This window comes from Peromyscus leucopus, chromosome 23, assembly GCF_004664715.2.
Source record: "Peromyscus leucopus breed LL Stock chromosome 23, UCI_PerLeu_2.1, whole genome shotgun sequence".
Lineage (NCBI taxonomy): Eukaryota > Metazoa > Chordata > Mammalia > Rodentia > Cricetidae > Peromyscus > Peromyscus leucopus.
Window position 1 is genome coordinate 34,416,903 of NC_051082.1, and position 17,291 is coordinate 34,434,193.

Sequence of the window (17,291 nt, forward strand, 5' to 3'; positions counted from 1 at the left end):
CTGTGTCTGTCCGTCCGTCCGTCCGTCTGGGTCTGCGTGTCTCTATGTGTGTGCATGAAACTGCTTTGCCACAAAATAGGAGGTACAACAAGGAAGAGCAGTTGGGCCTCCTCTCCAGCATGTCTCAGGATCTAGAGCGGGGCCTGGAGCCTCGGTGCCCATGGCGTACTTGCTGGCTGAAAGGGCGTGAGCCGGGGGTGAGAAGCGGTTGTCTCCAGTGAGAAGTGGACTCTACTTACAGAAAAGTGCCGAGGTCACGGCTGTTTTCCTGCCCTGCCCCTGCGCTCTCAGCTTCTGGGGGCTCACGGGGGACACCAAGGCTGCCTTTACCTTTGTCCCAGCATCCTTATAAAACAGTCGCTGACCTACTGGGTGGTAAGGGGTATTTACGGTGGTCCTGCAAACGTTGGTGATGTAGGCAGATTAGGAGTTCAAGGTCATCCTCAGCTACGTAAAGGACTCGTGGCTACCCTGATGATGATGTTTTGAGACACCATAGAGATGGTGCCTCAAAAAGCCAGCGAGAGAAAGAGGCGGAAGAGAAGACTGCAGTGAACTTAAAAACTCACCAACAGATTTTTTTTTTCACTTTTCTTCTTTCTTTTTGGACAAATGAAATTAGTAATGTGTAGATTCAAGCAAATGGGAGGGTCTAATGATTTTATCTATGGTAATATTAGATAAGGATGGTCTCTATGTTATTATTATGTGTGTTTTGGTTTGGTTGTTTGTTGTTGTTTGAAATGGGGTATTCTGTAGCCCAGGCTAGCCTCAAACTTCTGTTCTTCCGGCTTCCACTTCAGAGTGTTGGAATTACACTCATGTACACCAGGCTTAGACTAGGGAGGAGGTGACGTCGATGTTCATGACCAAGGTATGCACATTTCCTGATTTTCCCAAACTCAGGCACCCACTGGGGAGCAGCTGCCCTAACAGCTGCCCTGTTGAGCTTCTTCTAGAAAAATGGCAGTACTTGTCACTTGGAAATTGATGATGGTGATATAAAGAGGGCTTTCTGAAAGCTGAGAGTGGATTGAGTTCAAGGTTCCTCACCTCTGACCTTTACCATGCCTCCATCTCCCAAGGCTGAGCTGTGTGAACTCACACAGAACACGAGGGGCTTTCCCTTCGTTCCCTCTCTGCCTTGACTCCGGGGTGGTGGGCTTGGTCACGTGGGTGGGCTCTGTGCTTACAAAGACACCAGATTGGAAGTACAGGTGGACACTTCTTTTAAAAACAGCTGTGGACAGGGATTTGGGCTTGGACATGGAGGGACTGAATGAGGTACTCTGGTGCCCGGGTTTCAGCTGTCTGTGACTTGGCCAGAGGTGTGCCAGGGTCACTGTCCTGATCTCCTCCTTGCTATCATTGTGGGTTTAGTCCCAGGATCTTGAGACTGTGTTTTGCATCAACTCAGTTACTGCTATCAGAGAGAATAAAGCCTTGTTTCCAAATGAAGGGTTTGGGTTGACATTCAGGTCTCTGGTTATGAAGCTTGGTGACCTTGATACTGTAGGCAGATAGCGCAGATAGGATGTCCCTCTGAGCGGCAGTTGGGGCGGTGCCCTACTTCCACAAGGTGTCCACATGCCAAGAGCATCGGAGACCAGGCAGGCGTGATTCATGCTGACCTCCGTCAGCTGCCTTGGAACGTTCGCCAGTAGAATAAGCATTCTCAGTGAACTGGGGTTTCTCCTTTCTCATGTCTCCTTTCCTTAATGCCTGTACCCGATCACCCAGAACTGTATGCAGCCTTCAAAGGCCGTATTTTCCTCTGTCCCGTCCTCTTCACTCCTGGTATCCTTATCTTAACTCTCTCGATCTTATGTTTTTCATGGGATAGTTGACAGCTTAGAAACTCATGGATCTCCTAGATAGTTGTGATTACAGATAGCTGTAATCCCAGCATTTGAGAGGCTGAGGCAGGAGGATTGGCTTGAGTTTGAAGTCAGTCTGGACTGTAGAGTGAGTCTTTCAAAAAAGGAAAGCAAAGGAAAACAAGTAAATAGGGGAAGGGGAAGAATTTGGAAGCCTTGTTTGCCGGGTGGTGGTGCACGCCTTTAATCCCAGCACTCAGGAGGCAGAGGCAGGCGGATCTCTGTGAGTTCGAGGCCAGCCTGGTCTACAGAGTGAGTTCCAGGACAGCCAGGGCTATACAGAGAAACCCTGTCTCAAAGAGAGAGGGGAGATCATTTGCATTTATAAACAAAATAATTTTCAGTAACTATCTGATAAAACACTTTTCCATTATGCTCTGAATGGAGACTACTGGCCACCCACCCCCCACAGGAACCCCCGATGGCTGCCCCTACTTGGGAGAAGTGTAACTAGGACACTGCACATTTTGTAAAACTCAACACAGGCACTGCAATTTGGTGCGGTGGTGGTGGGAACGAAAAATTCAATCCACACCTTGGATGTCGTCGACAGAGGTGCTCTCCCCCTTTTTAGATCAGTTCTTTGAGGACTCCAAGTGTCTTACCAAGTGTTTGGATCGTATTCACTCCTCTAACTCTTCCCAGATGCCCCCCCTTCCCCTGTCCACCCAACGCTGTATCCCCCCAAAACAAGCCAAAAATCTTCGAGACCAGTTTGTGCGGCTCAAAATATTCTTGGATGGATGGTCTTCACTGGAGCGTGGTTCACTTACCAGTGGTCGCACTCTTAAAGCGAACAGACCTCTGCCTTCCCGGCAGCTCCCCTCTCGGTGCGTGCGGGGCTTTGGTCTGGCTGGGCCTGCACACGTCTTCTTGTTCATGCTGTTACAACCGTGCATCGTCTGTGCAACTGCCCAGCCACATCCTGAAGAAAGTTTCCTTGTCGTCTCCCACTGTCTCTGGCTCTTAAACTCCTGCCTTCTCTTCTGCGATGATCCCTGAGCCTTGGGGGTGGGGAGCGGCGTGGGGCTGAGCTTTCTGTGGTTCCTTATTCTCTGTGGGTTGTTGCGGGTCTCTGTGCTAATCACCATCTACAGCAAATAGAAGTTTCTCAGATGAGGGTTGAGAGAGGCATTGCTCTACAGATGTCTGCAGAAAGGGTCGTAGAAAGGCAGGCAGGACCTCCTTCCCCTTTTATGAGACAAATGTTTTTATATCAAGCTGTCCTTGAACTCACCTATATTGCCCAGGCTGGCCTGGAACTCACAGAAATCCTTCCACCTCGGCCTCCCAAGTGCTAGGATTGCAGGATTGAGCTTCCCAGCTCTTTTCTTGGTAGAAGTGCATCTCTTTGGAGAGAGCAGCCAGCTGAGTTTTTGAAAATTGGTTCGTAGAGATTTGTAGAAGCAATGGTCAAGAGTTTCTTGGACTGTGAAGCCTAGAGGACAGGGAGCCCACCATTAAAACCGACAGAAGAAATCACGTTTTCGATTCTCCTTAATCCACCTGCCTAGAACATTCAAAAAGAAGCCCCAAACGTCTTAAATGTTGTAGAATTTATCAGCTATATCCATGTGGTGAACAGGATGATGGATTTGGTTGTAATAAAAACATTACATAATCAGAGCACTTAAATTCCAACACCATTTCTAAAGACTAAGGCCAGGCTATGATTTGAAGCATGACCTTTTTGTGATTCATAGTCTTAACATTTATGGTTTCTGAACATACACCGCCTGCATATTGATGACTTTCTTTTCATCCATTAAAATCCACCCTGTTTTCCAGCTTCTCCCGTCGGCAACGGCTACATCAAGCCTCCGGTTCCACCTGCTTCAGGTACACACAGGGAGAAAGGACCACCAACCATGCTGCCCATCAATGTGGACCCAGACAGCAAACCAGGAGAGTACATCCTCAAGAGTCTATTTGTCAACTTCACCACTCAGGCAGAGCGGAAGATTCGCATCATTATGGCAGAGCCTCTGGTGAGTATGGACCATGGAAGGACCTCTTTTTAAATTCTTCTCTGCTCCGAACACAACTGGTATTCTAGATCCATGGGTCCCAGGTCTGTTGACCCAACCAAGCTCAGATCAGAAAACCAAGGGGAAAATGTAACTGCATATACTGAACAGGCCATGAGTTCCTAAACAATACAGTATCGTAACACCTGCCCGTGAGCATTTACATTGTAGTGGGTGTTATAAATCACCTAGAGATTATTTCAAAGTACTCAGGGAGATGTACATAAATGATAAGCAAACTATTGTCTTGGTTTCGTTTCCTGTTGTTGTGATAGACACTATGACCAAAAGCAACTTGGGAAGGCAAGGGTTTATTTCATCTGACAGCTCACAGTTCATCACAGTGGAAGTCATAGCAAGACCGAAAGACAGGAACCTAGAGACAGGAACTGAAGAAGAGGCCATGGAGGAATGCTGTTTACTGGCTCTTCCTCCACGCTATTCAGCCTGCTCTCTATATAGCATGAGCTTTTTACATACAGAGAGAGAGAGAGAGAGGTAGATAGATAGATAGATAGATAGATAGATAGATAGATAGATAGATAGGCAGATAGATAGGTAGATAGATAGATAAACTGATAAATATAGGTAAGTATAGATATTCATTGCTTGGGGGTACTGTGACCCTCTATTTGGGGGTCTTATCATTAAAGATAAGACTCTCAAAACTACATATGTCTATGAGACCCCGGCCCAAGCTGCTTCCCTTAAGCCCAGAAGAGAGTTGGTGCGAAGGACTCGTGTTTGTTCAAAAACAAGCATCTTGAGATGACAAAGGGACTCGCAGCCTCAAAGCTACATCTGGAGGAACTCAGGAGAGCCAACAGCTGGTGGCTGGGGAAAGAAAAGCACCATGGGTAGTGTGGCTACATGCTGAGCAGGGTCTTCCAGGACACACATTTTGTTTTTATTTTATTCTGGGGTTGGAATATCACATATTTGACCTCCTGGGGCTATGTCCTATTTTCCAAACATGAATACCACATCTCTTCAGGCTAAACCTCACAGAAACATACATGTGTATTAATTGGTGCATAGAGCTGAAGACTAAGAAAAGCTCTCACGTGTTTGAAGGTCACTAGATAGGTCAGTTCTGTAAATCTGAAGAAAGATTATTTAGCAGTTAACACTTTTTTTTGGTTTGGTGTTTGTTTGCTCTTTTACATCCTTTTGGGTTTTGTGGTTGCTTTGAGGCAGGTTCTCCAGCTACATTTGTAGCAAACCTGCCTTGAACTCACACCTCCATCCCTCCTCAAGTGCTGGAATTACCAGCACGCACCATCATGTCCAGCTTAAACAATCTGGTGTCACTTCTATTTCAAATATAGACTAGTAGATGAAAGGCAGGGGATGGACATCTATCTGAAGACTTAGGGTGAAGAAAACCTTGCAGGAGGACAATGGGGAGGAGGAAAAGAGTTCTGATGACTCCCAAGAGATGCTGTGTCTGTAACAGTTCCATAGATGATGGACAAGAAAGGAACATTAAAGTTCTGTATATGACTTTTCAGTACCCAAAGAGCTATCCTAAGTGGAGGAAACAAGATGGAAAATAAGAATGTCCCACAGAAATCAAATTTGCTTTCTTTTTCATTAATATTCTTTATAAGCATCTTTCACTTGTTCAGCAATGTTTCTGTTTGTACCCAAAAGGTGCTCAAGTCAGAGTCATTAATATTTATGAAAAAGTCAATAGTTTTATTCTATTTTCTTGATGCTTCTTGGGGACATTTAATTGCCTTTGTTCTTGTTGACTGTTATCCTTGTTTTGTCTTTTTTGTATGCTCAGCAAGCTAAGTGAGGTTATCTGCGTCATTTTTATATTTTTATCTCAAAACATGAAAGTTAGAGGAAGAGCTCGCTCTTGCTCAGCTCAGCATCATGGTCTCCACTCAATCATCAGTGATAGTTCAGCTCGGTATAGAATTCTGGATGGACTCATTTGTCCTCTGGACCTTTAGACTAGACCTTTGAAGCACTCAGTTACCTCTGTGGTTCCTGTTGAAAAGCCTCTTGTTTTATTTTTTTGTAGATTATTTACTTTTTATTCTGTTTGCTTTTATGGTTTTCTCCTTACCCTCAGAGCTCTGTGCCTTAACTCCTCTGTGTTTGCATGTGAATTGATTTGTATTTTTGTGTTTGAGGTTCTGCTTTTTCAATTCAGATTTATATCACTCACTCATTCACCAAGCCTGGGGAATTCTTGACCATCCATTATCCTCTTTACCCATTCCTAGTACATGTTTTCTGACCCCCTCCCCCCCACACCACCTAGTCAAGGTTTCTCTGTGTACCCTGGCTATCTTGGAACTCACTCTGTAGACCAGGCTGGCTTTGAACTCAGAGATGTGACTGCCTCTGCCTCCTGTGTGCTGGGATTAAAGGTGTGTGCCACCACTGCCTGGCCAATATTTTTACTTCTTCATGCATTCTATTATGTATCTTTTCACTGTTCTTCTATCACTGCTAATATTTCATCTTGAATGCATTCTGAGTAATTTCCTCAGACCTATATTTCAATTCATTTGTGTTCTCTTGGGCTTCGTCTATATGTTACTTAAGCCTCCTATGCAGAATTTTAATTTCAGCAATTATATTTTTAATCCCTAGGAGTGCGGTTTCTTTCCCTTGTAGAATCTGTTTAAAGATTTCTACGGTTTGCTGTGGTTTGTTCCTTCCTTACATTCACAAGTGTCTTTTGTGCACTCAGTCCTCTTAATCATGTGTTTTCTGTCCTGTAAGTGACTGTGCTGTGACACCAGCTTCCAAAGGCCTGGCTTTGTGGGTTTGTACCTGGTTAGTTAGTTTGCAAATAATGGATTGTCCTCGTTTTAGAACAGTTTCTATAAGGTCTTGTATTTCCGGTATCCCACCACTGGAGGCCCAAATCTTCCTGTATCTTCATCTAGACAGTGGACAGTCTGCCAGGATAGTGAGACGAAGAGCCCCCCCACAGGCAGTCATGATGCCATTGCATGTCTTGACCTTTGTGTGTCTTTTCAACTCATTCCTGCATTTTAAAAATCCGTATATTCCACTCAGCATTCCTGGATACTGCACGGGAGATGTGTGGTCCTCTCAGTGCTTTTTTCTGCTTTTATGATCTGTGGAATTCTTGGTTTGCTTCCCACGCTGATAAAAGTAAGAATAAGCCTCTGTGTGTATGAGCATGAGTGCCCAGAGCAGGGTAGTGTCCCCCAAAGTGACCAGACAGGAAAGTGACAGGAATGTGATCATCTCTCCCCTCTGATCCTTCTGATAAGTATTCCCTGAGCACACCTTTGTCTCGTTCATCTTGTTTGATTCCCTCGTTTCATATTCGTCTAGCTCTCGATTCTCCCCTGTCCTTACTTCTAGCATGCACCTGTAAAAACCCATGTCTTGCCTGCCATCGTGCATCTATGAATACTGAACCTCTTGGAATTCTCAGCTTCGCGTGCACGCACATGCATGCCTCATTAGAACTCCCATACTAGCCTCTTGGGCTGGGTGCTGTCTTCATTGAATTAGAATAACTCAGTGGCGTAGGATAGAGAATATTATAGTTTTAAGAGTGTGTGTTGCTTTTTGGAGCTTTTGTTTGTGTGTGTACAGATCAGAGCATAGTATGAACTGTATTTTCACAGGGGTGGAATTTCCTGGAAAAGCACTGGGAGCCTGCAGAGACAACACCTGTGTCTCTGTGGCTTCCACATCTTCTCTCTGCCCTCCTCTCTCTCCCCACAGCACATTTTTAATGCTTTGCATACAGTGGATAGTAAATGTTTTGTTTTTAAATTTTTATTTATTTTTATTTTATGTGTATGACTCTTTTACCTGATGGCATGCTTGTGTACTACACACATGTGTTTGGTGCCTTCAGAGGCCAGACGAGGGCATCAGTTCCCCCGGAACTGGAGTTACAGGTGGTTGTGAGCCACTATGTGGGTGCTGGGAACTGAACCCTGGTCCTCTGTAAGAGCAACCAGTGCTCTTAACCGCAGAGTCATCTCTTAATCCCCAGTAAACGTTTTATGAGTGAATGAGTATGCCAAGAAATGAATGACTAAAACATTAACAGAGTAGCTAAAGAGGGGTACCTCTGTGGGAACCCATGTATTTCAAAGACCATCTTGCTCACCTCCACACTGATAATCGGGGGCCTCTCTCTGTCCTTCTTATGTTATAGTCGAGTGTTGTACAATAAGCCACTCAGAAAAAGCATTGATTCTTAGTCTACTGCCTTGGGGCATCTGAGGATGCCTCATTATTCATGGATAAGGTCACTGCCCCACCTCACTCCATCAGTAAAGGCTCTCAGCCACAGAATGCCTACTGTTAACTACATACAAGTCTCTGGTTATGTGGCACCTGCCACTGAAGCCACACGCTATTCCTTTCTCAATAAACTCCGTTTAAAAACTAGTCCCTTCAGCTTTTCCGTCCAGGAGCCTCATCAGTTTCAGCTGTATCGATTCGATGGATACAAAGTGATAAATGATACGAGCGGATATCAAGATATAAAGTTACTTCGGGGAAACTGGTTTTGATTTGAATCTGGATTCCGCCTCTTCAGGTGTGTGGTCCTGGGCAAATGTCAGCCTCTTTTCCCCATTTGCAGGATGAGTGTCAGTGCCTAATTCCCAGGGTGACGGATGGGGCCCAGTGATATGTGTGGAGCACCTGGGACGCGTGCGCACACACGTGAGGCTCTCAGCCACCGTGAGGCGCTCAGCCGCCGTCACTGTCTTCATAGTTGTGATCGTGGCACTAGGATCAGCTAACTCCATCTCCTGGTGTTTCTTTGGAAGGCAGTGTACTTCTCTTGGTGTGTACTCAGGCAGAGTGCAGGCCTTGAGCAAGCAGTTGGCTGCCCACTTCTGGCCAGATCCTTCCGCCTGAACTTCGCCATGACACATGGTACAGCCAGAACTTTCAAATCAACTCCTTGAGGGCCCTAACGTTTTGGGCGTCCATAGAGGCCAACAAATAAAAGTTCTCAACAGAAGACAACATGGCCACCCTCTCACTATGTTCCCAAGAAAGCACTTAAGTTTGCACGGATGTTGTCTTAGATGCGGTTTGTTCGTGAGCGAACATCTTGAAAAAAAAAAAAAAAGCAACTTAAGGAAGAAAGACTTGGTTCAGGCTTGTGGATCCAGAGAGAGATTCCGTAGTGCCGGAGGCAGCGGGGTGGGAACCTGACCGATCACATCTTCACCCACAAACGTGAAGCTTAGAGAGTGAACAGGAAGTGGGCTGGGGCCATAAACTGCCAAAGCCCGCCCACAGCAATGCACTTCCTGCAGCAAGACTGCACTTCCTCAAGGTTCCACAGGCTCCCGAAACAGCGCCACCTACCGGGGACCAACTGCTCAAGTACATGAGCCTGGGGGGGGGTGCGGGGGAGGGGGGGCTACATTCCTCATTCTAACTACGTTTGCGAACAGAGAGGAAGGACCACAGCAGTGTCGCCAGGATATGAAGTGAACTGTCCTAAGTTCCTGAGGACAGGCAGGCACAGAGACAGCTATGAACAGCGTAGAGCCAGGTCATACTGAAAAGCCAAGTAGCCCTACCATAGGGAAAGATGGGTTGTTCCAGTCAGTCCAGAATTTCAAGAAAGGCTCTGTTTTCCAAGGCTGGCTTTTATCCGATCCCTCTCCTGTAGTCTGGCTGATCTTCAGAAAACTCACTTTTCTGTCACAAACTGCAGGTGACCTATGCTTCTGGCAAAGCCACTGAGTTCGGGACCCAGTGCTGTCTGCTGTAGGGTGAGAGCGGCCAGGCAGCCGGCTGTAGCCCTACTCTGTGTCGTCATAGCCCTAGTGTGTGCAACCGATGCTGTGACTCCTGCATCTCTGGAATTTTCCATCGTCCCTGTAAAGAATGGCAGTGGGAACTATCTGGGGCCTGGGCAAATGCCTGAGCCTAGAACTCGTGACAGGAAGGACGCTCAGCCCGTTCGACAAAAGAGCTGGGAAGAGCTGTGGTTTTGTTTTTGACTCTGGAATCTCGGGAAAGGCAGATATCCACGTGGTTTCAAAGGCAGCCAGCCTGTAGCTCTCACCTTGTCCTTCGGCAAAGACTAAGATGGACAGAGAGAGAGCCAAGTTGCCAGTCCTTTCATGATGAAAGGTTTTGTGAAGGTGGGGTTGGCCTGAGCCAGGTCAGCCGCCCCTCACAGGATGATAACACACTGGCTCAGACCCGGGCAGGGTCTTTCAGATACTGGCCCCGTGCCCTGTCGGAAGCACGGGTGGGCTGGCAGCTGTGATAATTCATTAAGACATGAATTGAGTTACCACAGAGCTGGACTAGAGGCTTTAAAAAAAGCATAACATGACCTAGCTGGCTTGCTAACACCAAAGAAATAAATGAGACCGAACCTAAGTGAGAAGTAAGACAAACTATCTTCTTGAAGCAGGAAATCTCTGAAGAGCCTAGGATAGAAAACTATTGCAGCACCTAGTGTATGTGATGAGGGATGCCGCGTCTTAAGACCGACCTGGATGAACCACAGTCACAGCCAGCTGGCTTCTGGGAGGTCACACAGTGCTCTAACGACCATTACAGCATGCTAAAGTTCCAGGTGCTGGAAGGAGGGTCTGTGACAAACCTCTGTCCCATTCTCAGGCTTCGTCTCCTGGGCGTTGATTTTAGAGCTGGCGTGAGGACAACTTGATGTCGGCCTGACCCAAGCAGGAGGCCGTGCTGGGACTGAGAACGCCTTGGCTCACCACCAGCAGTCTATATGGGGCCAGGGTTTCCAGTTCTCATTAAACTCGACTATGGCTCTAAGCAGTGAAGCCTTGGGCAAGTGAAGCACACCCACCCTCGCTTCTCTGGTGACTCTAGAATCTACCTGATGAGAGGAACAGACCCAGGTTAGGATGTTTGCTGTTTGTACTCACAATAGACATTTTTTCATCTTTTGTCTATAGATTCAATGATAGAACATTATCTTAGTGTGTACAAGGCCCTAGGTTTAATCCCCAGCACCACCACCACCCCAAACAAGTCAACTAACCAGAGCTGGAGAGATGACTCGGCAGCTAAAAGCACTGGCTAATCTTCTAGAAGACCTGAGTTGCATTCCTAGCACCCGCATGGCAGCTCCCAACTCTCTGTAACTCCCGGTCCAAGGGATCTGGTGCCCTCTTCTGGCCTCCACAGGCATTGCATGCACATCGTGCACATACACACATGCAGGCAAAACACCTTGACATGCAAAATAAAAATAAGTAACTCCTTAAAATAAATAAATACCAATCAACCAGTCAAACAATAATTCTATAGATCAGCTTTACTTTCCTCAAGATGTATAGTCCAGAGACTGAACATCTAGCCATCATTTTGCATTTCCACTTCAGATGGCCTGTGTTGCCCTGAGACTTCCAGATATCAGAAACATCATAAAGATCATACCCTTTCATCTGGAGCCCTTCTGAAATATTTAAGGAGTTTGTGAGTTGGGAAATCCTTCTGCTCTGAGGGATAGAATTACTACCTCTAATTAAGATCTTTATATGCCAGATCTTCATGCAGCCTGTTGAATTCAGTCATATTTAAAGACTTACAAACCTCACCCTGGTACGTGTGAGGATGGCCAAGCCTGGAAGAGGGCAATTTTCCTGCACCATTGTTCCTGCCGATCTTTCTGTGCTAAGAAAACAGTGTGCGTTTGTTGGCTGGGGATGTGTAAACAGCAGGGACATGACCTTCAGATCTTTGCACAGTGGTTTCAAATCTATGTCCCTTCCTTTTAGCCAAAGCTCACTCTAATCGGAGGCCACTGTTGCTCCAACATGTCTGATGAAAGAACACAGAGAAAAACCTAGACTGAGCTCCCTGCTGAGCGTAGTGCTAAAACCTAGAGTCCTAGTGTTCAGAACAGAGACCAGAGGACTGCCGGTCATATGGGGGACATTTGCACCATGCTTGATGAGGAACTGGCTTATTTTTCCACGTGTAATTAAACCAGTAGCGTTTGAACTAGCTGCTTCGTAGTGAGCCACTTTAGGCTTGCATTCCCCTGCCTTATTCTCTCTCGAGTCATTCCCAGGAAATCTGTAGACACATCGTAACTCAGAACCAGAGCATTGCCAGCGACTAAAAGCAGAGATAATAATTGAGGAAAGGTTGCAGTGGGCAGCTGAATGAGATGCTCTCCCAGATGAGCTCACAGAGTCACTTTTCTCTGCATGTGGCTAACCCTGAAGTCTGTTTTCCTGATTGTAAATATGCAGGTGGAACAATATTTCTTTTGTGGCTCCTAACTAGGATTTTTTCCATCAGTGAAATGAAATTTAATGCCCCACCATAGTCTGATTGAAACTTATAGCAAAGAAACCGTGTGAAAAGTATTTTGAAATGAGAAAAAAAAATCAAAGGGCTTTGTATTCCAGTTTAGTAGTATTCAGTTCCTCCTGGATAAGGCTGTAATCTATTTAATATTTTTATTTATTCTTTGCAATTTTTGTACATGTGTACAGTGTATGTTTATCATATCTACCCCTACTCCCTCTCTCCAACTTCTTCTCCAGGACCCCTCCAACACATCTCCCTCTCAACTTCATGTCCTTTTCAAATAACTCACTAGGCTGAATTAGTGTTGCTGATATGCACATGGGTGTGGGGGTCATATCCTGAGGAACAGGCAATTACCAGTGACCATGCCTCCCAAAGAAAAGTGACTTTCTCCCTCAGAAGGTATCTATACACACTCTCCTTTCCCCCAAATTCTGTGGTCAGTTTTCTCTTCCTACCATGTGGGTCTTGGAGATCAAACTCACTCAGATCAGCAGGCTTGGTGGCAGACTCCTTCACTCACTGAGCCATTGTACCCAGAGATGCCGTAAGAGATTACCAGTGTTTCCTCTTTTTGAGTATATAAAATGTGGTAGACATTATCCCTCAAGTTATTTTCAGCCTGGTTCTTTCTGTTCACATCCCTTACTTAACCATTCGCAGTGATACCTTTCTATTCATGGAAGAAATGAACTTTATTATAATACCTTCATATGCATAGATAGCATGCTTTGATCATATTTCCCCCAGCCACACTCTCGTGCCTTTGCCCACCTCCCACTGGTCCTCTTCCTCTTCTCAAACTGTTCCCTTCTGCTTTCATGCTGTGTGTGTGTGTGTGTGTGTGTGTGTGTGTGTGTGTGTGAGAGAGAGAGAGAGAGAGAGAGAGAGAGAGAGAGAGAGAGAGAGAGAGATATGGAAGAAGGCATACGCAATGGTGCTGTCCAGCTCCATCCCCCTTTGTGCATAGAACACACCTCCACGCATCTTTATAATTAATGTAAACAGTAGAACTCCGCTGTGAGTACCTACCAGGCCTTCTTCACCTTTGCCTGTTGATGTGCTTAATCGGGGTTCATACTGTGGCTACTGTAAATAGTGCCACAATCAACTCATGCGTAGGCGTTTCTGCTGTATGTTGACCTAGATTCCTCCAAGAGTCTACCCAGAGCAATATACATGAATCACATGCTAGCTACATTTTTAGCCTCTTGAAGAATCCCCATACTGTTTTCCCACTGTGGGCACTCCACTTTCCAGTGGATGGGGCTTCCTTTTCCCCGAAGCATCCTTGCTGACAATTGTTTCTCTTCTTGATGACGACCGTGCTGCCTGGGGTGAGATGGAATGTTCCAGTAAATTGGATTTTCCCTTTTTACCCGTGCCTTTGATGTTGGTGCCTCTTTTGTGAACTAACAGAAGCGTCATTCCTTAACACATGTAAGAGATCATATGAAAGTATTTCGTGTTTCAGAGTGACAAAAATTAGTAATAAAAGTTCATTCAAGGGCCAGTGAGATGGCTCAGCAGGTAAAGGTGATTGCCACCAAATGCTGGCAAGGTAAGTCCAGTCTCCAGATCATGTACAGTAGGAGAAATACAACTCCCTTGGAGTGTCCTCTGACCTTCATATGCTATGGCACACACACACACCCACACATGCACACTAAAAATTGTAAAAAGCATTTTATTAAATATTTAATATTCAAACATGCATATAATGTTTGGATTGTATCCACTTCCTATTCCTTCTCTATCAGTTCCTCCCCTCTTCTCTCCACCGTGTCTCCCTCCCAACTTCAAGGGCATTTCCCCTCTTTTGTCAATCCAATACCCACTGAGTCCTTTTAGAGCTGTCAATATGCATATGTGCATGGAACCAACTACTGAAACATGGGCTGGCATCCCTGAAGAAAACTGACTCTCCCTCCCTCAGTGGCCATCAACAGCCCATAGTTCCTCAGACAGGCATTCGATTTCATGAGCTTCCCCCACCCACCCACCCACCCACCCACCCACCCCCATCCATGCTGGGATTTTGACTGGCTTGATCTTATACATGGTTTTTTGTTTGTTTGGTTTGGTTTTTCCAGACAGGGTTTCTCTGTGTAGTCTTGGCTGTCCTGGAACTCTCTCTGTAGACCAGGCTGGCCTTGAACTCACAGAGATCCGTCTGCCTCTGCCTCCCAAGTGCTGGGATTAAAGGAGAGCACCACCCCCGCCCGGCTATCTTGTATATGTTTTGTAGATTCGGTCGCAGCCACTGTGCGTTCCTGGGTTCAAGGCCCTATCCTATCCAGGAATACTGTTTGAGTACAGTCAGTCATCTGCTCCCTCTGGCTCTCACAGTCTTTCCATCCCCTCTTCTAGGATCACCCCAGTCTTGACGGACAGGGGTGTGATGTAGAACCGTCTATAGTGCCTTCAGCTGTAGGGACTAGAGGTACCACTCAGCAGTAGAGCATTGGCCTGGCATGCACCAGCAAAATAAATAAGCAGATAAGCAGATACATGCATAGAACTAGTCAAGTCCTGAATGTCCCTCTTTTGATGTAATATGGTTATGTTTCCACACAGCATTTTAAGTTTTGACACTTCTAAAAGTCATCAATATAACTTCAGCAGTAGGGATGTTTGCTCTGGCATGATCTCAATTTTAACCTGCTCAAAATTCATGTCTATTCGTCATTGTCATCAATCCTGTGACTCATATTCTATTAGATATTTTTATCGGTATCTATGCAGATATCCAGTGCATTTCTTCACACACAATATTCCGTTTGATGTTCCCGATACCTTTGGGGATTTCTTTCTACTCAATTCCTAGGTCGAAGAGAGGTAAGCTTGGAATGTTCCAGGAAGTTTTCTCAAGATGGTTCAGCACTACAGAGTATAAATATTTTAGAGGCAAGAGTAGCCCGTGAAAGCCACAGAGGGAAATGAGAGCTGTCCGGGAGGTGGGTGATTCAAGGAGAAAGAAAGGACGGTCGGGGACGCCGCAGTGCAACTAGGGGTCAAGGGAGTCAAGTCCTGGAAATGGCCGCCATGTTGGAATTTCCCAGGGTCTCTGGGGTGCTATTTTTAGTGGTGAAAGAAAAGCCAGCTCCCAGGGATTAAGAGAGAGCAGAGGGGAGAAGAGAAGACATTGGAAAACCGAGTAGAAAAGTGGTGGAAAAGGTAGAGCCGCCAGAGGGTGTGGGGTACGGTAAGCAGGACCCTGAGATGGTGATGATGGCCGGGAGAGAGGCAAGAGGGAGAGACTGAAGATAGAGGCTGTGAGGAGCTTCTGTGTGGAGCAAGGACCTGAAGAAACGAGCAAAGATCCAGCCAGATGAACTGAAGTCCGTTTATGAAACATAGCGAGGCTGTAAAGAAATAAGCCAGGACCAGTAAAATAGGAATCACCAACAACAGAGAATATAATTCAGAAGCGAGTGAGTGAAGGTCGTAGCTCGTGTTTCGTGGTAGCCACTGTAGAAAGAGAAGAGTGTCTGGGAGTCCTTCTCTTCTTCATTTAACATGAAGATTAACTTTGTAGCCAGATTTAATTGAAGTTCCCCCTCCACTGTTCAGATAATGGGTTTGGGCGTGGGACTGTCGAATCTGACAGACAAGCCGGCTCCCCTGGCACTAGCAGAGAGCCAGCGAGCTGCAAATAGGGCAGGACCGTCTCAGGAGGCTCCGTTCTCAAAAAATAGGTACCCAGATAGTCTACCGTCATGCTTCACGGCATCGCCTCGCCCCACCCCCGCAGGGAATTGCCTGCCTGTATCTTGAACGTCTTTGGGACAGTCAGTATCATTGTCTTGATCTTGAATTATTGCCCCCAAAGCTTTGGGTGAAAATCGGTGTCTGTTATTTTCCTTACAGAAACTCCTTTTTACTAGCTGAAGGGATTCAGGGGGAAGCAGATGTGTCTCCCTCTGAAGCATGCATCCCTATACACCCGAGGATTTTGACTAGTGCTGGGTAGTTAATACTAGGAGCTGCTCAGGGTGTCATAGAACCATACTCACCGTTACCTGTGGACAGACAGAGGCATGCCACGAGGATCTGTGCAGCGGACAATTCACACCCTCGGGTGCCTGGCTGCCCACCCCCCACCCCACCCCACCCCACCCATCACAAGGGAGTTGCTTGGGGTGAAAGGTTGTTATTATTCAGACCATGTTTTTAAAATCAAGTCAGAGCTGCCACTAACAAGGTACGGAGAAAAATGTGATAGCCAGGAAGATGTTTTGTGTCCTGCTCTTCTTTGGTTCAGGGTGAAGTAGCACTCCTGCTACAGCCAGGAGCCGGGAGTTCTGGGCTAAACGCTTCGGTGGATTTGCAACAATCAGGTCCCCAGTCCTCCACTCTGTAACCATGGTTATGGGATACCACGTGACTCAGCATCCTCCTCCTCTGCCTGGTGAAGAAGGGGGAAGCTATCTGAAATTAGTTTTGAAATTTTTGACAACTCAGATATAATGTGTGATATAAATTTATATGACGTGAGTTTTCCATGCTTATAATATTCAAAGCCTTTCAGGTAATGGTGCACCAAACATGTCCTTAGAAGCAAAAAAACGTAAGAATCAAGACTTGCGAAGTCTAGCACTTAGTTGAAGTGTGAGTTTGGTCATTTTAATAATCACCCCACCGTTCCATTAGATTTCCTCTGAATTAACAATTCAAATTAATGTCTTGGGGCTGGAGACGGCTCACAGTGAGGAGCGCTGTCTGTTCCTCAGAGGACTCGGGTTCAGGTCTCAGCATCCACATGGTGCTCACGACTGTCTATACCTCCAGCTCTACTGCACATGCGTGATGCACAGACATACATGCAGGCAAACACTCACACACATAAACCAAAAATGAATAAATATTTATTAAAAATATTAAACTATTTCCAGTCACGTGGGCTTTTTGCTTTTGTTTTGTTTTTTAAGAAGGAAGGATGTTTACACTTCATAAAGCACCCCACACTTGTTTTTACAATAGAGCTCTTTGGTTACGGAAACATTTGAGGAAGTTCAAGTTAAGATCTTAGTCTCAGCAGGGGTATTACGCGCTAGCCCAAGAAAACATGTGGGATTCGGTTTTAGATCCTGGACAT

At 45.9% G+C, this 17,291-nt stretch overlaps 1 protein-coding gene across 1 annotated transcript in view; it reads left to right on the top strand.

Annotated features, from left to right (window-relative positions):
- Positions 1-17,291, top strand: part of Fry (FRY microtubule binding protein) — a 254,501-nt gene that overhangs the window by 50,614 nt on the left and 186,596 nt on the right. Inside the window, 1 exon segment of the mRNA XM_028878084.2 lies at positions 3,666-3,865. Within this exon segment, the coding sequence (XP_028733917.1) occupies positions 3,666-3,865 (200 nt within the window).